Raw genomic sequence first — 24840 nt, forward strand, 5'->3', positions numbered from 1 at the left:
GTGCACATGGTGCGGATTTGGCTGTGGATCCACAGCAGTGTTACATCAGGTTTACAGTACCATGTAAACATATGGAAAACCAAATCCGCTGTGCCCATGGTGCGGAAAATACCATGCGGAAACGCTGCGTTGTATTTTCCGCAGCATGTCAATTCTTTGTGCGGATTCCGCAGCGTTTTACACCTGTTCCTCAATAGGAATCCACAGGTGAAATCCGCACAAAAAACACTGGCAATCCGCGGTAAATCCGCAGGTAAAATGCAGTGCCTTTTACCCGCGGATTTTTCAAAAATGGTGCGGAAATATCTCACACGAATCCGCAACGTTGGCACATAGCCTTAGGGTTAGGGTTGGGTTGGAATTAGGGTTGTGGTTAGGGTTGTGTTGGGGTTAGGGTTGTGGTTAGGGGTGTGTTGGGGTTAGGGTTGTGATTAGGGTTATGGCTACAGTTGGGATAAGGGTTAGGGGTGTGTTGGCGTCAGAATTGAGGGGTTTCCACTGTTTAGGCACATCAGGGGGTCTCCAAACGCAACATGGCGCCACCATTGATTCCAGCCAATCTTGTATTCAAAAAGTCAAATGGTGCTCCCTCACTTCCGAGCCCCGACGTGTGCCCAAATAGTGGTTTACCCCCACATATGGGGTACCAGCATACTCAGGACAAACTGCGCAACAATTACTGGGGTCCAGTTTCTCCTGTTACCCTTGAGAAAATAAAAAATTGCTTGCTAAAACATCATTTTTGAGGAAAGAAAAATGATTTTTTATTTTCACGGCTCTGCGTTGTAAACGTCTGTGAAGCACTTGGGGGTTCAAAGTGCTCACCACATATCTAGATAAGTTCCTTGGGGGGTCTAGTTTCTAAAATGGGGTCACTTGTGGGGGGTTTCTACTGTTTAGGCACACCAGGGGCTCTGCAAACGCAACGTGACACCCGCAGACCATTCCATCAAAGTCTGCATTTCAAAAGTCACTACTTCCCTTCTGAGCCCCGACGTGTGCCCAAACAGTGGTTTACCCCCACACATGGGGTATCGGCGTACTCAGGAGAAACTGGACAACAACTTTTGGGGTCCAATTTCTCCTGTAACCCTTGGGAAAATAAAAAATTCTGGGCTAAAAAATTATTTTTGAGGAAAGAAAACGTATTTATTATTTTCACGGCTCTGCGTTATAAACTTCTGTAAAGCACTTGAGGGTTCAAAGTGCTCACCACACATCTAGATTAGTTCCTTTGGGGTCTAGTTTCCAAAATGGGGTCATTTGTGGGGGATCTCCAATGTTTAAGCACACAGGGGCTCTCCAAACGCGACATGGTGTCCGCAAATGATTGGAGCTAATTTTCCATTTAAAAAGCCAAATGGCGTGCCTTCCCTTCTGAGCCCCTACGTGTGCCCAAACAGTGGTTTACCCCCACATATGGGGTATCTGCGTACTCAGCACCAACTGGACAACAACATTTGTGGTCCAATTTCTCCTATTACCATTGGCAAAATAGGAAATTCCAGGCTAAAAAATCATTTTTGAGAAAAGAAAAATTATTTTTTATTTTCATGGCTCTGCATTATAAACTTCTGTGAAGCACCTGGGGGTTTAAAGTGCTCAGTATGCATCTAGATAAGTTCCTTGGGGGGTCTAGTTTCCAAAATGGGGTCACTTGAGGGGGAGCTCCAATGCATAGGCACACAGGGGCTCTCCAAACACGACATGGTGTCCGCTAACAATTGGAGCTAATTTTCCATTCAAAAAGTCAAAAGGCGCGCCTTTCCTTCCGAGCCCTGCCGTGTGCCCAAACAGTGGTTTACCCCCACATATGAGGTATCGGCGTACTCGGGAGAAATTGCTCAACAAATTTTAGGATCCATTTTATCCTATTGCCCATGTGAAAATGAAAAAATTGAGGCTAAAAGAATATTTTTGTGAAAAAAAAGTACTTTTTCATTTTTACGGATCAATTTGTGAAGCTCCTGGGGGTTTAAAGGGCTCACTATGCATCTAGATAAGTTCCTTGGGGCGTCTAGTTTCCAAAATGGGGTCACTTGTGGGGGAGCTCCAATTTTTAGGCACACGGGGGCTCTCCAAACGTGACATGGTGTCCGCTAAAGAGTGCAGCCAATTTTTCATTCAAAAAGTCAAATGGCGCTCCTTCCCTTCCAAGCCCTGCCGTGCGCCCAAACAGTGGTTTACCCCCACATATGAGGTATCAGCGTACTCAGGACAAATTGGACAACAACTTTCGTTGTTCAGTTTCTCCTTTTACCATTGGGAAAATAAAAAAATTGTTGCTGAAAAATCATTTTTGTGACTAAAAAGTTAAATGTTCATTTTTTCCTTCCATGTTGCTTCTGCTGCTGTGAAGCACCTGAAGGGTTAATAAACTTCTTGAGTGTGGTTTTGTGCACCTTGAGGGGTGCAGTTTTTAGAATGGTGTCACTTTTGGGTATTTTCAGCCATATAGACCCCTCAAACTGACTTCAAATGTGAGGTGGTCCCTAAAAAAAAATGGTTTTGTAAATTTTGTTGTAAAAATGAGAAATCGCTGGTCAAATTTTAACCCTTATAACTTCCTAGCAAAAAAAAATGTTGTTTCCAAAATTGTGCTGATGTAAAGTAGACGTGTGGGAAATGTTATTTATTGACTATTTTGTGTCACATAACTCTCTGGTTTAACAGAATAAAAATTCAAAATGTGAAAATTGCGAAATTTTCGCCAAATTTCCGTTTTTATCACAAATAAACGCATAATTTATTGACCTAAATTTACCACTAACATGAAGCCCAATATGTCACAAAAAACAATCTCAGAACCGCTAGGATCCGTTGAAGCGTTCCTGAGTTATTACCTCATAAAGGGACACTGGTCAGAATTGCAAAACACGGCAAGGTCTTTAAGGTCAAAATAGGCTGGGTCATGAAGGGGTTAATAACGGTCAAAGTGTTAGCCGCAGCCACCAGGCGATTATGTGTCTGCTATTAAAGAGAATGAAAATTCACTGCTCTCCGCTCTCATGGGCATGTGGAGCAATAAATATTCACTATCTTTAATAGAGGACACACGTGATCACCCAGCCGGCTGCGGCTAACAGTATTGCCCACTATTAAAGAGAATTGAATATTCACTTCTCTCCACTCACATGAGAGTGGAGAGCAGTGAATATTCATTCTCTTTAATAGCAGCACAGGTGATCGCCCGGAGGCTGCAACTAACTGTGTGTGCACCCCCTATTAACCTCTTCAAGTCGCGGCCCTTTTTCATTTTTGCGTGTTCGTTTTTCGCTTCCCTCCTTCCCAGAGCCATAACTTTTTTATTTTTCCGTCAATATGGTCATGTGAGGGCTTATTTTTTGCGGGACAAGTTGTACTTTTGAACGATACCATTGGTTTTACCATGTCTTTTACTAGAAAACGGGAAAAAAATTCCAAGTGCGGTGAAATTGCAAAAAAAGTGCAATCCCACACTTGTTTTTTGTTTGGCTTTTTTGCGAAGTTCACTAAATGCTAAAACTAACCTGCCATTATGATTCTCTAGGTCATTACGAGTTCATAGACACCTAACATGACTAGGTTATTTTTTATCTAAGTGGTGAAAAAAAATTCCAAACTTTGCTAAAAAAAAAAAAAAGTGCCATTTTCCGATACCCGTAGCGTCTCCATTTTTCGTGATCTGGGGTCACGTGAGGGCTTATTTTTTGCGTGCCGAGCTGATGTTTTTAATGATACCATTTTTGCGCAGATACGTTCTTTTGATCGCCCGTTATTGCATTTTAATTCAATGTCGCGGCGACCAAAAAAACGTAATTCTGGCGTTTCGGATTTTTTTCTCGCTACGCCGTTTAGCGATCAGGTTAATGCTTTTTTTTAACTGATAGATCGGGCGATTCTGAACACGACGATACCAAATACGTGTAGGTTTGTTTTTTTTTTATTGTTTTATTTAGGATGGGGCGAAAGGGGGGTGATTTAAACTTTTATATTTTTTATATTTTTTTCATATTTTTAAAAACATTTTTTTTTTACTTGTGCTATGCTTCAATAGCCTCCATGGGAGGCCAGAAGCTGGCATAGCCTGATCGGCTCTGCTACATAGCAGCGATCATCAGATCGCTGCTATGTAGCTGAAATGCAGGTGTGCTGTGAGCGCCGACCACAGGGGGGCGCTCACAGCAGGCCTGCATCAGTAACCATAGAGGTCTCAAGGACCTCTATGGTTACCTTCCTGATGCATCGCCGACCCCCGATCATGTGACGGGGTCGGCGATGACGTCATATCCGGCCGCCCGGCCGGATGCGGTAGTTAAATGCCGCTGTCTGTGTTTGACAGCGGCATTTAACAGGTTAATAGCGGCGGGTGAATAGCGATTTCACCCGCCGCTATTGCGCGCACATGTCAGCTGTACAAAACAGCTGACATGTCGCGACTTTGATGTGGGCTCACCGCCGGAGCCCACATCAAAGGGGGATTCACGGCATGCGCAGTAGATGTACGGCGCATGTCGTGAAGGGGTTAAAGACAATTAATATTCACTTGTCCCCACGCCCATAGTCCCTCCCACCTCTCCGGGCCCGTTTCAGTGCATAGAGGTGGTCCGATTTACGTTGCTAGTCTTGGTCTGGCACCTCCCATCTTTTTACGATCCCCGTCCTCCTGCTTGCTTCATGTGGATGATGCGTCCCATCCTCATCCACACAGTCTCCTTGGCACAGCGCTCCTGCACAGGCGTACTTCTCTGCCCTTTTGAGTGCAGAGCAAAGTACTGCAGTGTGCATGTGCTGGGAAAGGTCAGAGAGGTCGAGTTGGGGGCAGATATATAACATTATAGAATGCTGTACATCATCCCTGAAAGGCGGTGGCCGTATCTCTTATCGGCCAAATCTGGTGACAGGCTCACTTTAATATGGCATCCATAGACATCTATAGACCCACTTGTATGCCTCTAACTTCATACGAAATCTGTAGTAGTATGTAGAAATTTTATAATGTAGACAATGAATATTGATAATTATAGTGTGTGCGTATATTAAAAAAATATTATATATATTTTACAGTTGAAACCAGAAGTTTATATACACTATATAAAAAGACACATCCATTTTATGTCAATTAGGTTACCATAATTATTAATATTTGCCAAATGCCAGAATGAGAAAGAGAGAATGTTTTAGGCTATGTGCACACGTCAGGATTTCTTGCAGAAATTTCCTGAACAAAACCGGACATTTTATGCAAGAAATCCGCATGCGTTTTTTTTTTCGCTTTTTTTTCACGCGTTTTGTTTGCGCGTTTTTTTTTTTGCTGATTTTTCCGGAGGTTCCCAATGCAATAATATAGTGGGAAATCCACAAAATTAATTAACATGCTGCTTTCTTTTACCGCGATGTGTTTTTTTCACGGAAAAAAAACACAACATATGCATAAAAATTGCAGAATGCATTATAAATGATGAGATGCATATGTATGCGTTTTTTATGCGTTTTTATTGCGAAAAATCCGGAACGTGTGCGCACACAGCCTTAAGGCATTTTTATTACTTACTGCAAAGTCTAAAGATTATTATGCCTTTAAACAATTCTGGACTGCCCATATGATGGTGTCATGTGTTTGGAAGTTCTGATAGCTTTTTTTGGCAACATCTGAGTTAATTAGAGACACACCTGTGGATGTATTTTAATGCACACCTGAAACACACTGCTTCTTTGTCTAGTATCATGGGAAAGTCTCAAGAAATCAGCCAAGATATCAGGAAGAGAATTGTGGATTTGCACAAGTCTAGCTCATTCTTGGGTACAATTTCAAGTTACCTGAAGGTGCCTCGTTCATCTGTGGAAACAATTATATACAAGTACAAACAAGATGGGGGAATGTCCTGCCATCATACTGCTCAGGAAGGAGACGGGTTCTGTGTCCCAGAAATGAACATGCTTTGGTCTGACATGTGCATATCAACCCAAGGACAAAAGCAAAAGACCTTGTGAAGATGATGGCAGAAGCTGGTATGATTGTGTCCATATCCATAGTGAAAAGCATGCTGTATCAATATGGGCTGAAAGGCCACTCTGTCAGGAAGAAGCCATTACTCCAAAAGAAACATAAAAAAGCTAGATTATTGTTTGCAAATGCACACGAACAAAGACCTTAATTTTGGAGACCTGTCCTGTCGTCTGATGAAACTAAAATTGCACTTTCAAAATAGATGGTATCACGAGAAAAGAATATTATGTGGCAATACTGAAGCAACATCTCATGAAATCAGCCAGGAAGTTAAAGCTTGAGCGGAAAGGGTCTTCCAAATGGACAATGACCTGAAGCATACTGTCAAAATGGTAACAAAGTGGCTTAAGGATAACACAGTCAATGTTTTGGAGTGGCCATCACAAAGCACTGCTCTCAATCCTATTGACAATTTATGGGCAAAGCTGAAAAAGCAGGTGCGAGCAAGGCAACCAACAAACCTGGATCAGTTACACCAGTTTTGTCAGGAGGAATGGGCCCAAATTCCGACCAACTATTGTGAGAAGCTTGTGGAAGGATAGTCAAAAGATTTGACCCAAGTCATTCAGTTTAAGGGCAACGGTACCAAATACTATTGAAATGTGTGTAAACTTTTGACTTTGTTTTAAGGCATTTTTATTACTTACTGTATTCACTTTATTCTGGCATTTGGCAAATATTAATAATTATGGTAATCCTATTTGACCTAAAAAGGGAAAGGTTTAACATGCATATGTGTCTTTATATATATTATTACAAGCAAAAAATTGTGGCTCTAAAATCAGCACTATATAATATGTAGCATTTACATAGCAGATATGTAATAAGCAATATATACTGTGCTGTTATTAGTCTGCTCTGATGTTTGCTGTTGGGGTTTTTAATCCTAGTAATCTTACCAAGGAGTTTGGACTACACTCTTGAGTTGGGTGATGTGTATTCAGTACCAGCACCTTATAACCCAGTTTAACTTTTTTTTATTAATTCCTCTTCTCTACATAAGTAAAAATTCATCAAATAAAATGCCTCATTCTAAACTTTGACATAATGTTTTTGGGTAGGCTGCCACTTAGTGGACAATATGCACGTTTGTTATACATTTTAGGAATGAGTTAAGTTTTTCTCTTATAGCTGCTGTGGCTGATTCAGCCGAGACTAATCCTAAGTGGCCACACACACAGTGCTTGCCGAGTGCTCCATGGTAGTGCGCCCGAGATCAGTGTCCCGTCATTCAGCTGGAGGAACCGGAACAACCCTAGCTTTATCATGGTGAGTTTCACTTTTGTTGTGTAATTAGTATAGTTGCTTGAACTGCTTTTATTTACTTGTGTTCTATAGTAGGCTGCTTTTTTTTCCCCCCTCACACTGATGAATCGAAAATGCTCTTTAACTTCAGAACGAGAAGATTTTGTGGTGCATAAAACTGCATACCATTCATAGTATTGTAAGATATGCAGATGTTACTGTTCTGTCACATCTTATTTACATGTTGTGCTAATAAGTTAACATACCCCAGGAGAATGTGCAAGATCTGTTCTACGTTTGGGGGGAAAAAAAAAAAAAATCACAATGGTGTCTCATACAGTGGCTTGTGAAAGTATTTCGCTGTTGGTTTTTTCGAGGGCTTGTATCAAATAATGTAAACAAAATGCCTACAACTTTGAACATTTGATTTATTTTTTTTATTGTGGCGCAAACCAGAAAAATGGCCCTTTTTTTTTAACAAACATTTGGATTTTTTTTTTTTACCATTTAAATGGAAAAAATAAAAACCTACACATTTGGTGTCTGCGAACTCGTAATGACCTGGACAGTTTTAGCATTAACCCCTTAGCGATCTCCGGCGTACTATTACTGGGGAGGTCGGATCCCCCGCTTTGATATGGGCTCCATCGGTGAGCCCACATCAAAGCCGGGACATGTCTGCTGTTTTGAACAGCTGACATGTGCCCCCAATAGCGGCAGGTGAAATCGCGATACACCCGCCGCTATTAACTAGTTACATGCCACAGTCAAATGCTGACAGCGGCATTTAACCGGCGCTTCCGGCCGCATGGCCAGAAATGCACGCATCGCCCACCCCCGTCACATGATCGGCATAGTAACCAGACGTCTCCTTGAGACCTCTATGGTTACTGATGCTGGCTTGCTGTGAGCGCCACCCTGTGGGCGGCGCTCATAGCAAGCCTGCAATTCAGCTACATAGGAGCGATCAGATGATCGCTGCTATGTAGCAGAGCCGATCAGGCTATGCCAGCTTCTTGCCTCCCATGGAGGCTATTGAAGCATGGCAAAAGTAAAAAAAAAAAAAAAAGTTAAAAAATATAAAAGTTTAACCCCTTCCCGACCTGTGACAGCGTATGCGTCATGAAAGTCGGTGCCAATCCGACCTGTGACTCATATGCTGTGTCACAGAATGATCGCGTCCCTGCAGATCCGGTGAAAGGGTTAACTCCAATTTCACCCAATCTGCAGGGACAGGGGGAGTGGTAGTTTAGCCCAGGGGGGGTGGCTTCACCCCCCCGTGGCTACGATCGCTCTGATTGGCTGTTGAAAGTGAAACTGCCAATCAGAGCGATTTGTAATATTTCACCTATTATAACTGGTGAAATATTACAATCCAGCCATTGCCGATGCTGCAATATCATCGGCCATGGCTGGAAACATTGATGTGCCCCCACCCCACCCCACCGATCGCCCCCCAGCCCTCCGATCTGTCCTTTACACTGCTCGGCTACCCTCCATCCTCCTGTCCGCTCCCCCTTGTGCTCTTGTCCGCTCACCCCGTGCTCCAATCACCCCCCCGTGCTCCAACCACACCCCCCTGCACTCCGATCCACCCCCCTGCAGTCCGATCCATCCCCCCTGCAGTCCGATCCACCCCCCGATGCTCCAATGCACCCCCCTCCATGCTCTGATCCACCCCCCCGTGCTCCGATTTTCCCACCCATGCTCCGATCCACCCCCCCGTGCTCCCCCTCACCCCATCATACTTACCGAGCCTCCCGTGGTCCGTCCGTCTTCTTTCCTGGGTGCCGCCATCTTCCAAAATGGCGGGCGCATGCGCAGTGCGCCCGCCGAATCTGCCGGCCGGCAGATTCGTTTCAAGTGCATTTTGATCACTGCGATAAAACCTATCGCAGTGATCAAAATAAAAAAAATACTGGTTTAGTTGGGTTGAGGTTTAGTTGGGTTGTAGTTTAAGAACCCTATGTTCTGACTGTTTTTCTATAAGTGAAATGATTGACATATGTGTGTTCTGTCCTTTTCAATCCCTGTAATGTAACCACGCAGATTAATGACAAGGACAAATATGTATGCTGTAATTTTATTCTATGTTTAATAAATAAACGAATTAAAAAAAAAATACTGAATGACCCCCCCCCCTTTGTCACCCCCATAGGTAGGGACAATAATAAAATAAAGATTTTTTTTTCTTCCACTAAGGTTGGGGTAAGAACTAGGGTTAGGGTTAGGGCTAGGGTTAGGGTTTCGGTATGTGCACACGTATTCTGGTCCTCTGCAGATTTTTCCGCTGCGGATTTGATAAATCCGCAGTGCTAAACCACTGCGGATTTATGGCAGATTTACCGCGGTTTTTCTGCGCATTTCACTGCAGTTTTACAACTGCGATTTTCTATTGGAGCAGTCTTAAAACCGCTGTGGAATCCGCAGAAAGAAGTGACATGCTGCGGAATGTAAACCGCTGCGTTTCCGTGCAGTTTTTCTGCAGCATGTGTACAGCGATTTTTGTTTTCCATAGGTTTACATTGAACTGTAAACTCATGGGAAACTGCTGCGGATCCGCAGCGTTTTCCGCAGCGTGTGCACATACCTTTAGAATTAGGCCATGTGCACACGGTGCGGATTTGGCTGCGGATCCGCAGCAGTGTTCCATCAGGTTTACAGTACCAAGTATACCTATGGAAAACCAAATCCGCTGTGCCCATGGTGCGGAAAATACCACGCGGAAACGCTGCGTTGTATTTTCCGCAGCATGTCAATTCTTTGTGCGGATTCCGCGGCGTTTTACACCTGTTCCTCAATAGGAATCCGCAGGTGAAATCCGCACAAAAAACACTGGAAATCCACGGTAAATCCGCAGGTAAAACGCAGTGCCTTTTACCCGCGTATTTTTCAAAAATGATGCTGAAAAATCTCACACGAATCCGCAACGTGGGCACATAGCCTTAGGGTTAGGGTTGGAATTAGGGTTGTGGTTAGGGTTAGGGGTGTGTTGGGGTTAGGGTTGTGGTTAGGGGTGTGTTGCGGTTAGGGTTGTGATTAGGGTTATGGCTACAGTTGGGATTAGGGTTAGGGGTGTGTTGGGGTTAGTGTTGGAGGTAGAATTGAGGGGTTTCCACTGTTTAGGCACATCAGGGGTCTCCAAACGCAACATGGCGCCACCATTGATTCCAGCCAATCTTGTATTCAAAAAGTCAAATGGTGCTCCCTCACTTCCGAGCCCCGACGTGTGCCCAAACAGTGGTTTACCCCCACATATGGGGTACCAGCATACTCAGGACAAACTGCGCAACAATTACTGGGGTCCAATTTCTCCTATTACCCTTGGGAAAATAAAAAAAATGCTTGCTAAAACATCATTTTTGAGGAAAGAAAAATGATTTTTTATTTTCACGGCTCTGCGTTGTAAACGTCTGTGAAGCACTTGGGGGTTCAAAGTGCTCACCACATACAGTGGGGCAAAAAAGTATTTAGTCAGTCAGCAATAGTGCAAGTTCCACCACTTAAAAAGATGAGAGGCGTCTGTAATTTACATCATAGGTAGACCTCAACTATGGGAGACAAACTGAGAAAAAAAAATCCAAAAAATCACATTGTCTGTTTTTTTAACATTTTATTTGCATATTATGGTGGAAAATAAGTATTTGGTCAGAAACAAACAATCCAGATTTCTGGCTCTCACAGACCTGTAACTTCTTCTTTAAGAGTCTCCTCTTTCCTCCACTCATTACCTGTAGTAATGGCACCTGTTTAAACTTGTTATCAGTATAAAAAGACACCTGTGCACACCCTCAAACAGTCTGACTCCAAACTCCACTATGGTGAAGACCAAAGAGCTGTCAAAGGACACCAGAAACAAAATTGTAGCCCTGCACCAGACTGGGAAGACTGAATCTGCAATAGCCAACCCACTTGGAGTGAAGAAATCAACAGTGGGAGCGATAATTAGAAAATGGAAGACATACAAGACCACTGATAATCTCCCTCGATCTGGGGCTCCACGCAAAATCCCACCCTGTGGGGTCAGAATGATCACAAGAAAGGTGAGCAAAAATCCCAGAACCACGCGGGGGGACCTAGTGAATGAACTGCAGAGAGCTGGGACCAATGTAACAAGGCCTACCATAAGTAACACACTACGCCACCATGGACTCAGATCCTGCAGTGCCAGACATGTCCCACTGCTTAAGCCAGTACATGTCCGGGCCCGTCTGAAGTTTGCTAGAGAGCATTTGGATGATCCAGAGGAGTTTTGGGAGAATGTCCTATGGTCTGATGAAACTAAACTGGAACTGTTTGGTAGAAACACAACTTGTCGTGTTTGGAGGAAAAAGAATACTGAGTTGCATCCATCAAACACCATACCTACTGTAAAGCATGGTGGTGGAAACATCATGCTTTGGGGCTGTTTCTCTGCAAAGGGGCCAGGACGACTGATCCGGGTACATGAAAGAATGAATGGGGCCATGTATCGTGAGATTTTGAGTGCAAACCTCCTTCCATCAGCAAGAGCATTGAAGATGAAACGTGGCTGGGTCTTTCAACATGACAGTGATCCAAAGCACACCGCCAGGGCAACGAAGGAGTGGCTTCGTAAGAAGCATTTCAAGGTCCTGGAGTAGCCTAGCCAGTCTCCAGATCTCAACCCTATAGAAAACCTTTGGAGGGAGTTGAAAGTCCGTGTTGCCAAGCGAAAAGTCAAAAACATCACTGCTCTAGAGGAGATCTGCATGGAGGAATGGGCCAACATACCAACAACAGTGTGTGGCAACCTTGTGAAGACTTACAGAAAACGTTTGACCTCTGTCATTGCCAACAAAGGATATATTACAAAGTATTGAGATGAAATTTTGTTTCTGACCAAATACTTATTTTCCACCATAATATGCAAATAAAATGTTAAAAAAACAGACAATGTGATTTTCTGGATTTTTTTTTCTCAGTTTGTCTCCCATAGTTGAGGTCTACCTATGATGTAAATTACAGACGCCTCTCATCTTTTTAAGTGGTGGAACTTGCACTATTGTTGACTGACTAAATACTTTTTTGCCCCACTGTATCTAGATAAGTTCCTTGGGGGTCTAGTTTCTAAAATGGGGTCACTTGTTGGGGGTTTCTACTGTTTAGGCACACCAGGGGCTCTGCAAACGCAACGTGACACCCGCAGACCATTCCATCAAAGTCTGCATTTCAAAAGTCACTACTTCACTTCTGAGCCCCTACGTGTGCCCAAACAGTGGTTTACCCCCACACATGGGGTATCAGCGTACTCAGGAGAAACTGGACAACAAATATTGGGGTCAAATTTCTCCTGTTACCCTTGGGAAAATTAAAAAATTCTGGGCTAAATAATTATTTTTGAGGAAAGAAAACATATTTATTATTTTCACGGCTCTGCGTTATAAACTTCTGTGAAGCACTTGGGGGTTCAAAGTGCTCACCACACATCTAGATAAGTTCCTTTCGGGGTCTAGTTTCCAAAATGGGGTCACTTGCGGGGGGTTTCTAATGTTTAGCCACATCATGGGCTTTGCAAAAGCAATGTGACGCCCGCAGAGCATTCCATCAAAGTCTGCATTTCGAAACGTCACTACTTCACTTCCGAGCCCCGGCATGTGCCCAAACAGTAGTTTACCCCCACATATAGGGTATCACCGTACTCAGGAGAAACTGGACAACAACTTTTGGGGTCAAATTTCTCCTAATACCCTTGGCAAAATAGGAAATTCCAGGCTAAAAAATAATTTTTGAGGAAAGAAAAGTTATTTTTTATTTTCATGGCTCTGCGTTATAAACTTCTGTGAAGCAGCTGGGGGTTTAAAGTGCTCAATATGCATCTAGATAAGTTCCTTGGGGGGTCTAGTTTCCAAAATGGGGTCACTTGTGGGGGAGCTCCAATGTTTAGGCACACAGGGTCTCTCCAAACGCGACATGGTGTCCGCTAACGATGGAGATAATTTTTCATTTAAAAAGTCAAATGGTGCTCCTTCCCTTCCGAGCCTTACCATGTGCCCAAACAGTGGTTTACCCCCACATGTGAGGTATCGGTGTACTCAGGAGAAATTGCCCAACAAATTTTAGGATCCATTTTATCCTGTTGCCCATGTGAAAATGAAAAAAATGAGGCTAAAATAATTTTTTTGTGAAAAAAAAGTACTTTTTCATTTTTACGGATCAATTTGTGAAGCACCTGGGGGATCAAAGTGCTCACTATGCATCTAGATAAGTTCCTTGGGGTGTCTAGTTTCCGAAATGGGGTCACTTTTGGGGGAGCTCCAATTTTTAGGCACACGGGGGCTCTCCAAACGTGACATGGTGTCCGCTAAAGAGTGGAGCCAATTTTTCATTCAAAAAGTCAAATGGCGCTCCTTCCCTTCCAAGCCCTGCCGTGCACCCAAACAGTGGTTTACCCCTACATATGAGGTATCAGCGTACTCAGGACAAATTGGACAATAACTTTCGTGGTTCAGTTTCTGCTTTTACCATTGTGAAATCAAAAAAATTGTTGCTAAAAGATAATTTTTGTGACTAAAAAGTTAAATGTTCATTTTTTCCTTCCATGTTGCTTCTGCTGCTGTGAAGCACCTGAAGGGTTAATAAACTTCTTGAATGTGGTTTTGTGCACCTTGAGGGGTGCAGTTTTTAGAATGGTGTCACTTTTGGGTATTTTCAGCCATATAGACCCCGTAAACTGACTTCAAATGTGAGGTGGTCCCTGAAAAAAATGGTTTTGTAAATTTCGTTGTAAAAAATGAGAAATCGCTGGTCAAATTTTAACCCTTATAACTTCCTAGCAAAAAAAAATGTTGTTTCCAAAATTGTGCTGATGTAAAGTATACATGTGGGAAATGTTATTTATTAACTATTTTGTGTCACATAACTCTGGTTTAACAGAATAAAAATTCAAATTGTGAAAATTGCAAAATTTTCAAAATTTTCGTCAAATTTCCGTTTTTGTCACAAATAAACGCATAATTTATTGACCTAAATTTACCACTAACATGAAGCCCAATATGTCACGAAAAAACAATCTCAGAACCGCTAGGATCCGTTGAAGCGTTCCTGAGTTATTACCTCATAAAGGGACACTGGTCAGAATTGCAAAAAACGGCCAGGTCATTAAGGTCAAAATAGGCTGGGTCATGAAGGGGTTAAATCCCCCTTCGCCCCATTCAAAATAAAACAACAACAAAAAAATCAAACCTACACATTTGGTATTGCCGCGTTCTGAATTTTATTGATCTATCAATAAAAAAAAAGCATTAACCTTATCGCTAAACAGCGTAGTGAGAAAAAAATTCAAAATGCCAGAATTAAGTTTTTTTGGTCGCCGCAACATTGCATTAAAATGCAATAACGGGCAATCAAAAGAACGTATCTGTACCAAAATGGTATCCTTTAAAACATCATCTTGGCACGCAAAAAATAAGCCCTCACCCAACCAGAGATCATGAAAAATGGAGACGCTACCGGTATTGGAAAATTGCGCAATTTTTTTTTTTTTTTTTTTTAGAAAAGTTTGGATTTTTTTTTTTTACCACTTAGATAAAACGTAACCTAGACATGTTTGGTGTCTATGAACTCATACTGACCTGGAGAATCATAATGGCTGCTCAGTTTTAGCATTAAGTAAACCTAGCAAAGAAGCCAAACAAGAAGCCAAACAAAAAACAAGTGTGGGATTGCACTTTTTTTTGCAATTTCACCGCACCGTTTTCAAGTACACAACATGCTAAAACCAATAGTCGTTCAAAAGTGCAACTTGTCCCGCAAAAACAAGCCCTCACATGGCCATATTGATGGAAAAATAAAGTTATGGCTCTGGGAAGGAGGGGAGTGAAAAACGAGAATGCAAAAACGGAAAAGGGCAAGATCTTGAAGGGGTTAATGAACATGGCAAAGTCAAACCAAAAAACAATTGTGGAATTGCGCTTTTTTTTTTTTTTCAATTTCACTGTACTTAAATGCAGGGCTGTGGAGTCGGAGTTAGTTTTGGTTGGAGTTGGTAGAAATGTACCGACTCCGACTTGAAAAAAAAAATGTATTACTATTTCATAATTGAACTTTCATATGAATTTTATAACTGTTAGGGTACCGTCACACTATACGATTTACCTACGATCACGACCAGCGATATGACCTGGCCGTGATCGTAGGTAAATCGTAGTGTGGTCGCTGGGGAGCTGTCACACAGACAGCTCTCCAGCGACCAACGATGCCGAGGTCCCTGGGTAACCAGGGTAAACATCGGGTAACTAAGCGCAGGACCGCGCTTAGTAACCCGATGTTTACCCTGGTTACAAGCGTAAAACTAAAAAAAAACAAACAGCACATACTTACATCTGGTGTCCGTCAGGTCCCTTGCAGTCTCTGCTTCCCGCACTGTGACTGCCGGCCGTAAAGTGAAAGTGAAAGCACAGCCGCTGTGCTCTGCTTTCACTTTACGGCCAGCAGTCACAGTGCTGGAAGCAGACGGCAAGGGACGTGACGGACACCAGAATGTAAGTATGTGCTGTTTGTTTTTTTTTAGTTTAACGCTTGTAACCAGGGTAAACATCGGGTTACTAAGCGCGGTCCTGCGGTTAGTTACCCGATGTTTACCCTGGTTACAAGCGGACGCATCGCTGGATCGCATCGCTAGATCGGTGTCACACACACCGATCTAGCGATGACAGCGGGAGATCCAGCGATGAAAGAAAGTTCTAAACGATCTGCTACGACGTACGATTCTCAGCAGGATCCCTGATCGCTGCTGCGTGTCAGACACAGCGATATCGTGACGATATCGCTGGAACGTCACGAATCGTACCGTCGTAGCGATCGAAATGGTATAGTGTGACGGTACCCTTACTCAAATATATATGTTCTATCAAACTATGAACAACAGTGATAAGCAGTTCTGCTGGAGATAGAGACATTTCTTACTTCTTTTGTGTCACTGTTCTCCACTGCTTTTATCTAATCTTATACTTGGTTAACCTCATGCTGCCCCAACCCCCCTACTTACAATGTATGAAACTGAAAGTGAAAATGTGTTGCAAATTCTTAGTAGTAAAGCTCCTCCTCTAGACTAGATGTTTGGTGTGCGTCTTCCAAGCATCTCACAGCTGCTACTCAGAAGAGGAAGACTGTAAAGGCCCCTTCACATTAAGCGACGCTGCAGCGATACCGACAACGATCCGGATCGCTGCAGCGTCGCTGTTTGGTCGCTGGAGAGCTGTCACACAGACCGCTCTCCAGCGACCAACGAAGCCGGTAACCAGGGTAAACATCGGGTAACTAAGCGCAGGGCCGCGCTTAGTAACCCGATGTTTACCCTGGTTACCATGCTAAAAGTAAAAAAAAAACAAACACTAGATACTTACCTACAGCCGTCTGTCCTCCAGCGCTGCGCTCTGCTTCTCTGCACTCCTCCTGTACTGGCTGTGAGCCGGAAAGCAGAGCGGTGACGTCACCGCTCTGCTTTCCGACTCACAGCCAGTACAGGAGGAGTGCAGAGCACAGCGCTGGAGGACAGACGGCTGTAGGTAAGTATCTAGTGTTTGTTTTTTTTTTACTTTTAGCATGGTAACCAGGGTAAACATCGGGTTACTAAGCGCGGCCCTGCGCTTAGTTACCCTATGTTTACCCTGGTTACCAGTGAAGACATCGCTGGATCGGTGTCACACACGCCGATCCAGCGATGTCAGCAGGAGTCCAGCGACGAAATAAAGTTCTGGACTTTATTCAGCGACCAACGATCTCCCAGCAGGGGCCTGATCGTTGGTCGCTGTCACACATAACGATTTCATTAACGATATCGTTGCTACGTCACAAATAGCAACGATATCGTTAACAATATCGTTATGTGTGAAGGTACCTTAAGAAGTATTATCCTTTCAACAAACTTTGCATCAGTTAACAAAGTTAAGTGAGTACATGAGGAATAACAGTATTACTGACCACTATATCAGTTGTATGACCTGGCAATTTTGTACAATTGTTTTTAGGAAAAACAATTGTCATTTCGATTGTGAATGCAGAATTAAAAACCTGAGTGTCAAAGAAGCATCACATGAAATCAGCTGTATTTGAACATTTCACCATCACTCAAGATCGAAAACATTGTCTGTCAGTGTATGACAAATGATCCAGACGAAAATAAATGCTGTGAAGCCAAGATCCATGCATATTCAGGCAAAGATAAAAATGCTCCAACCAGAGCTTCTAATCTAAAGAGACCTTTACAGCGCTTTCATCCAGAAGTACTGAAAGCAGTGGATGAGAAAGACTGCATCCAAACCAATGAACCAGTGCCCAGCTCTTCCAGCCAAACAAAGGAGCAGAGAACTTTGCAGCCATCAGTTGCAAGATATTTTGTCACTGACAAAGTTACTGTGACAATGACAGTAGATACACTGCTTTACAACAAGCTCTATGATCTGTTTTTTAAATGTGCCTATTTCATTATTTTCACGACCAGCTTTTATGTGTCTGAATGGGGAAATGGCCCACAAGCTTGGTGTTTCTCTGGAGAGAGAGAGAGAGTATTAGAAGATTAGTAATCAAAGAAGCTTTTAAACAAAAGGAAGAACTTAAAAAACTCTCAAGGGACGATTTCTGTTTCTTAAAATGGATGCCTGCACACGTCACAGAGTGAACTATTTTGCCATCAATGTCCGATTTGTTTGTGACAAAAATGAAATAGTTACCAAGACATTGGCAGTAAGACACCAAAGCTCATCACACCAGTGAGTTTCTCCAGGTCTTGGTGGAAAAGGTTCTGCAAGACTATGAACTTAAAAAAGAGCAAGTTCTTTCTGTCGTAACTGACAATGCTTCAAATATAAGTACTATTAAGCTAATGAATGAGAGTAATGATGGTGACCAGCAGCTTGAAGAACATTCTGGGTCCACAGACACAGAAATGTTTGAAATAGAGGAACACAGTATTGTAACTGAGGAGCAAACTGAAGTTGCTTCAGATGAACAGCAACATGATAGTTTAGATGATCTTGTGCATACGCTACAGCTGGCTATAAGAGACAGTCTGCAAGAAGGACATGCTGCTGCACTGATTGGCAAGGTGAGAAAATTGGCTACTGTTGCCAGAACCCCTAAAGTTGACTCCATTTTGAAGAGACGTGCTGGAAAAGGGGCAATTATTGATCAAGCCACACGATGGGACAGTAATTACTTAATGATTCAGCGATTGGTTGAACTGAAAACCTTTCTTGTAGACATGGCTAACCCTCAACTGTCGCTAAATGAAAGTCAGTGGAATCAGGTGATTGAGCTGGAAAAATTGCTGGAGCACCCATTTACAGTGACTAAACAATTACAAGCAGAGGACTTAACTCCTGGTATTTCCTTAAGGGAGTGGAAGAACCTGATGTTTCGCCTGTCCCAAAGAGGAGGGTTAATTGCAAGTGGCATTGCTACATCAATGAAACGGAGAGAGGAGCTACTATTACAAACTAACATTCTTTTGGCAGCTGTTTATGTAGACCCAATGCATCGGATTCTTCTAGATGATCAACAGCTAACTAAAGGAAAAGAAGCTCTGTTTGAAATAGCAGTAAGGATGAAAGGGTTGCAGAACAGTCAGGAGGAACAAGAATTTGGTCGTCCTGCCACATCTTCACCCTCATCAACTGATGAAGAATTTAATTTAGAAAAATATTTGGATCACAAGGACCGTGCAAAGCGTTCCCGCATAGAAGAGTCATGCCCATCAAAGAACACAGCCAGTACATTTCAGCAGAATGTTTCATGTGCACTAAAAGAAATTGAGTAATTTGACCGTTCATCAAAAATAACAGTGCAACAAGAGATTCCTCTGTATCCTGACATTGTCAGAGATGTTGCCCGAGTGGTTACTACTTTGCCACCAACCCAAGTTAGTGTAGAGAGGTTGTTCTCTGCTCTCAAAATAACTAGATCAGATTTGAGGGCATCCATGAAGGAGGATCTGACAGAGGCAATACTTTTTCTGAGGACAAATTTATAGATTTCTTATTAGCTGCATAACAGTGTTTATTGCATATTTACTTACAAGAGTTTAGAAAAGTTTATAAAAGTTATTTGCTATATTCTAATTGTATTCTAATAAATATAGTTTTTGCTCTAAGTGGTCTGATTACTTATATGATGGTGAGAAACTGAATAAGCACAATGTTAATATTTGACAACAGTAAATTTATTGTTACGAACTGGCCATTTATGAATGAGTCGGAGTCGGAACCTGATAAAATCCAGGAGTCGGAGTCTCAACTGTGGCTTACCGACTCCACAGCCCTGCTTAAATGACTGTTATACCCTAATGGAAAGATAATTGTTCTAAAAATAAGCAACAGTATTGAAGCACGTATGTTTATAGTAGGAAAGACACTAATGATATGTGGTCCTGCATTTCACCCTAGCTTCGTCGAGTCATGTGGTCCTCCATTGTGTTGCTCTTTTTTTTACCTATTAAGTATCTTTAAATGGACTCTGTCACTTCACCTCTGTCAATCTTGCCTTGCGCAGGCGTGTACTATGGAGGACAGAGAATGAATTTCAATCCAATATTGCAGCCAGCGGGTAAGGAAAGGGTGAATCAAACACCCGAAAACCCCGCCCCTATGGCTGAAAATTGTTCCCTCCAAATTCAGGTGACAGAGTCCCTTTAAGTTCATTATGTTTTGAGACCTCAGTGCACCGTTTTTCTTCTCTTTGTTGGTAAATATGTAATAACCTGACTTTTTTTTTCCTCTGCTGTAGACGGGGTGGGTTGGTTCTGGATATAATTTTTCTAATATAAAGGTTGCTTGTAATATGTATTGATGTGCAATAAAAAAATTTAAAAAATACATATGCTATAATGTGTTTGGGATGAAAATATAATTATAGAATTACACAATTAGAATGAGAACACTATTTTTAAAATGTTAGATTTAATTCAAAAATATTAAAGGCTGAAAAGCAAACTATAACACATGTGTATTTCCTTTTAAAGTACAATAAATGTGTTTGGAAGATAAGGGGTTCAAGTACTGGACCGGTGGTAGGGGCTGCTGGCAGGGTAGGAGGTGCAAAATGATTGTCTTGTCTCCAGCATGGCCAGCCAGTGCTTTGCCACTGTGGTGACTCGGGGCACCACTCCCCCACTATGTATGCTGGTGCAATGTAAGGCTGGGTTCACACGTGTGTAAAAAAAAAACAAAAACATTTTACTGCTGCAATTTTGCTGTAAAACAATCCAGGCACTTTGAAAACAAGGTCTGCAAAGTGCATCTTGTGCTATGCGGAAACATTTGTGATCCTGTGTCACAGTGACGGTAAGTTGCAATATGACATTGCAACAAATTAATTGCAGTGTTGCATTTAGACACATCGGCATGTATGTAGGCCTGGTTCTAACACATAAATAAGAGAGGTCAGTTTATTGTTTCTCTTTTTCTACCACATTTTTATAGTTTTCCTTTATGGATTGCTAGCTGACTAGCAGTCGATTACTCCGAGAACGGTCACGTGTATGGAGGGTTTACAGTAATAGGAGTAGAGTAAATGATTATACAGTAACCCCCAATCCCTTTCGTATATTATTGAAGCGCTCCAAAGATCTGTTTGTGTTTCTATTAGCACCAATGTTGTTCATTATCCACAATTGACAAAGGTTTTCCTTCTGTGACTTCTGACATAATCCAAAATGTGATCTTGCAAAAATGAAACGTCTTCTTGTCGAAGGTCTGGCTATTGGGACCATCCACTGATCATATGACCGCTGTGAATATCAGAATTTTGCGATGGTCAAGCATGTGCTTTCATGCCTCATCCGATATTTATGGGGCTGACAAAAACAGACGTGAATAGCAATTCCGCTATGTCAGACAATTATCATCTGTGTATATTCACAAGGGAAAAATAATAAATGCAACAAACATGAGGAGGACAGAAAGGAAACGAGGGCAGTAAAAGTATAAATGGGCACAAATACACAATGAGTGCATGTATATATGGCTGTACAAGTTGATTCATAGACCTGCATAGCCTCCTCCTGGAAGGTACAGTAGTAATATACTAATACTGACCTACAAAGCCATCCATAACCTGTCTCCTCCATATATCTCTGAACTAATCTCCCGATATCTTCCCTCACGTAATCTCCGGTCCTCCCAAGACCTCCTTCTCTCCTCCACACTTATTTGCTCCTCACCCAACCGCCTCCAAGACTTCTCCCGAATATCCCCCATCCTCTGGAATTCTTTGCCCCAACACGTCCGACTATCAACCACATTCGGATCCTTCAGACGGAACCTGAAAACCCATCTCTTCAGGAAAGCTTACAGCCTGCACTGACCCCGCTGCCGCCTCATCACTACCGAAGCTACCGCCTCACCAACACCGGAGGTCCTGTAACCCTCAACCTACTGTCTCCTTCCCCATAATCCTGTAGAATGTAAGCCTTCAAGGGCAGGGTCCTCGCCCCTCTGTATCAGTCTGTCATTGTTAGTTTGTTTATTGTAAGTGATATCTGTAATTTGTATGTAACCCCTTCTCATGTATAGCACCATGGAATCAATGGTGCTATATAAATAAATAATAATAATACACTGATCACTGGCACGCCTGCCACAGAGGGTAATGCAGTTAAAGGGAATCGGTCATGTCATTTTTGTATTTATCTTCCCCCAATGTCTTGTTACACCAACATGGTTTTTACTCAGAGAAAATACTTATCATTAGAAAGTAGCATCACAGACCTTCCGTTTGTCATCAGGGTGGCGCTTTGTATCATGTCAGTCAGGGTCCTCTTCATATTATGCACACCCAACACAGTATGTTTGCTATTACTGGCTCTATGTCACGGCAGCTGCCTAGCAAATCCAGTGCTTGCTCCCTGCCAGTCAGCTCCCTGGGCATGCGCACTGAATTTGGGGGCATGTGCCCAGCTTCATCTTATATGTGTGCATTTCATCAATCTCACTATGCCAAAACCAGGAGAACAGGGGTTCATTCTTCCAATTAGTTTTTCTCTGTATGTTACACTCCTGGTTTTTGGCAGACTAAGGCCGGCGTCACACTCGGCGTCAGACAATACGGTCTGTATTTTACGGCCGTAATACGCAGAAATGTTCCCAAAATGCGCCCTCTGCTGGATGTCCTCATATGAACTTGAGCCTGGGAACTTTTCTGAATATTTTCCCACGCTCGAGAGACATCCAGCAGAGGGCGCATCACCGCAAACGAAGGTAACTGCAGGTCATTGACCTACTTTACATTCATTCGCTGGGGTTTTACAGCCAGGAGCATAGCTACATTATCAGAGCTCCTGGGTGTAAAATTATTTACCCCTTCAGATGGATTTACATCGTGGGACGTGACAGATCGGAAGGTATGGGATATAGTTGTTTATTTTTACTTTGTTACAGAGCGAGGGTCTTCAGGTGGATTAAGAGTCTAATAAAATATTACATCAACCTGTGTTTTTATTTCATTAAAAGACTTTGTAATAATGTGTGTGTGTTTTAACCATTTCATGCTATTGGATTAATAATGGATAGGTGTCATAATTGACGCCTCTCCATTATTAATCTGGCTTAATGTCACCTTACAATAGCAAGGTGAAATTAACCCTTCATTACCCCATATCCCACCGCTACACGGGAATGGGAAGAGAGTGGCCAAGTGCCAGAATAGGCGCAGCTTCCAGATGTGGCTTTTCTGGGGTGGCTGGGGCCAGATGTTTTTAGCCAGAGAGGGGGGGGGGGTTTGGGGGCAATAACCGTGGACCCTCTCCAGGCTATTAATATCTGCCCTCAGTCACTGGCTTTACTACTCTGGCGGAGAAAATTGCGCGGGAGCCCACGACAATTTTTTCCACCATTTAACCCTTAAATTTAATAGAGCGCACAAATTTTGCACATACACACTATTAACATTAGTAGTGTGGAATATGCAAAAAAAAAATGGGGATATGAGATGGTTTACTGTATGTAAACCATGTCTCATATCATGTCGGGTTTAGGAAGGAGATGGCAAAAGCCGGCAATTGAGTTACCGGCTTTTAAGCTATCTAGCGCTGAATGAAATATTAATATATCTACATATGTGTCTCAATGACACTATATATATATATATATATATATATATATATATATACACACCCCTATGTGTACACATTTATTCTACCTATTCTATTGTAAACGGTCAGTGTGATTTTACTGTACACCGCACTGAATTGCCGACTTTTCTATAGAACACCGCTGCGTATTTCTCGCAAGTCACACTGCTGGTCCGTGTGTAATCTGTATTTTTCTCGCCCCCATAGACTTTCATTGGCGTATTATTTGCGCAATACGGTGACAAACGCAGCATGCTGCGATTTTGTACGGCCGTAGAAAGCCGTATAATACTGATGCGTAATATACGGCTGATAGGACCTGACCCATTGGGAATCATTGGGCCGTGTGTAATGCGTGCTTTACGGACGTATTTTTTGCTCTCATACGTCCGTAAAACTCGCTAGTGTGACGCCGGCCTAACACTGCTGAAAAATCACTGACATCTAAATGAGCCCTTAAGGTGCCTGCAGATGAACAGGAGAAAAAAATCATACCGAAAACTCAGAAGGAGCATGGATGAAAATTAGAACAAATCATCCAAGGATCTGTTTTTATACAAGTGCATTAAAATATGTACAGTAGTGTTCAAAATAACAGTCCAATATGACCAGATTAATCAATATTTTTGGTATAAATTATATTACCACATGTCTAACAATTTACCTGTTGGTGCAGTAGATTCTAATAAAACCAACAGACTCGGCATTCATGATCTGCAGGTTTTTGAGCCTGTGTATTAGAATAATTAATTGAAAGGGTGTGTGATCAAAATAATAGCAGTGTGGAGTTCAATTATTGAGATCAATCAATCTGTGAAGAAACAGGTGTGAATCAGGTGGCCCTTATTTAAGGGTGAAGCCAGGGCATGGTGTACATGCATTTCTCCTTTTAAGCCTGAGAAATATGGGATGTTTGAGACATTATTTAGAAGAACAGTGTACTTAAAAGTTGATTGGAGAGGGTAAAACTTATAAAGAAGTACAGGCAATGATAGGCTGATCAGCTAAAATGATCTCCAATGCTTTAGAATGAAAAGCCAAACCAGAGTGACGTGGAAGAAAATGGAAGACTACCATTCGAATGAATGGAATAATGGCAAAGACTCCGCCAATGATCAACTCCAGGATGATCAAAGACAGTATCAAGTTACCTGTGAGTACTGTGACAGTTAGAAGACGCCTGTGTGAAGCTAATCTCTTGCTAAGAAGTCCCCGCAAAGTCCCACAGTAAAAAAAAAAAAAAAGACATGGACTGAAGCAGATACAATTTGCCAAAGAACACATCAATTGGCCTTTGAAAAAAAAAAAAAAAAGGAAAACATTTTGTGGACTGATGAAAGTAAAATTATTTTTGGGTTCAAGGGCTGACCGTTCGTCAGACAAACTCTGCATTCAAGCAACAGTAGACTCTGAATGAAGCATGGTGGTGCAAGCATCATGATATGGGCATGTTTCTCTCGCTATGGTGTCAAACCTATTTACCGCATACCATGGATCATGGACCAGTTTACATATATTAAAA

The 24840-nt window shown here is 42.3% G+C and overlaps 1 protein-coding gene across 12 annotated transcripts in view; it reads left to right on the forward strand.

Moving 5' to 3' along the window:
* Positions 1-24840, forward strand: part of MPPE1 (metallophosphoesterase 1) — a 107570-nt gene that overhangs the window by 69670 nt on the left and 13060 nt on the right. For 7 of the 12 annotated variants that reach the window (XM_069731025.1, XM_069731037.1, XM_069731028.1 and 4 more), the window contains one exon: positions 7121-7258. The exons of 3 other annotated variants lie outside the window; for them this stretch is intronic. In XM_069731025.1, the coding sequence (XP_069587126.1) occupies positions 7121-7258 (138 nt within the window). Of the gene's footprint in view, positions 1-7120; positions 7259-17223; positions 17950-24840 lie in introns of those variants that run through there. 2 more of the 12 variants (XM_069731035.1, XM_069731036.1) reach the window with 2 other exon arrangements.

This window comes from Ranitomeya imitator, chromosome 6 (genome assembly GCF_032444005.1).
Source record: "Ranitomeya imitator isolate aRanImi1 chromosome 6, aRanImi1.pri, whole genome shotgun sequence".
NCBI lineage: Eukaryota > Metazoa > Chordata > Amphibia > Anura > Dendrobatidae > Ranitomeya > Ranitomeya imitator.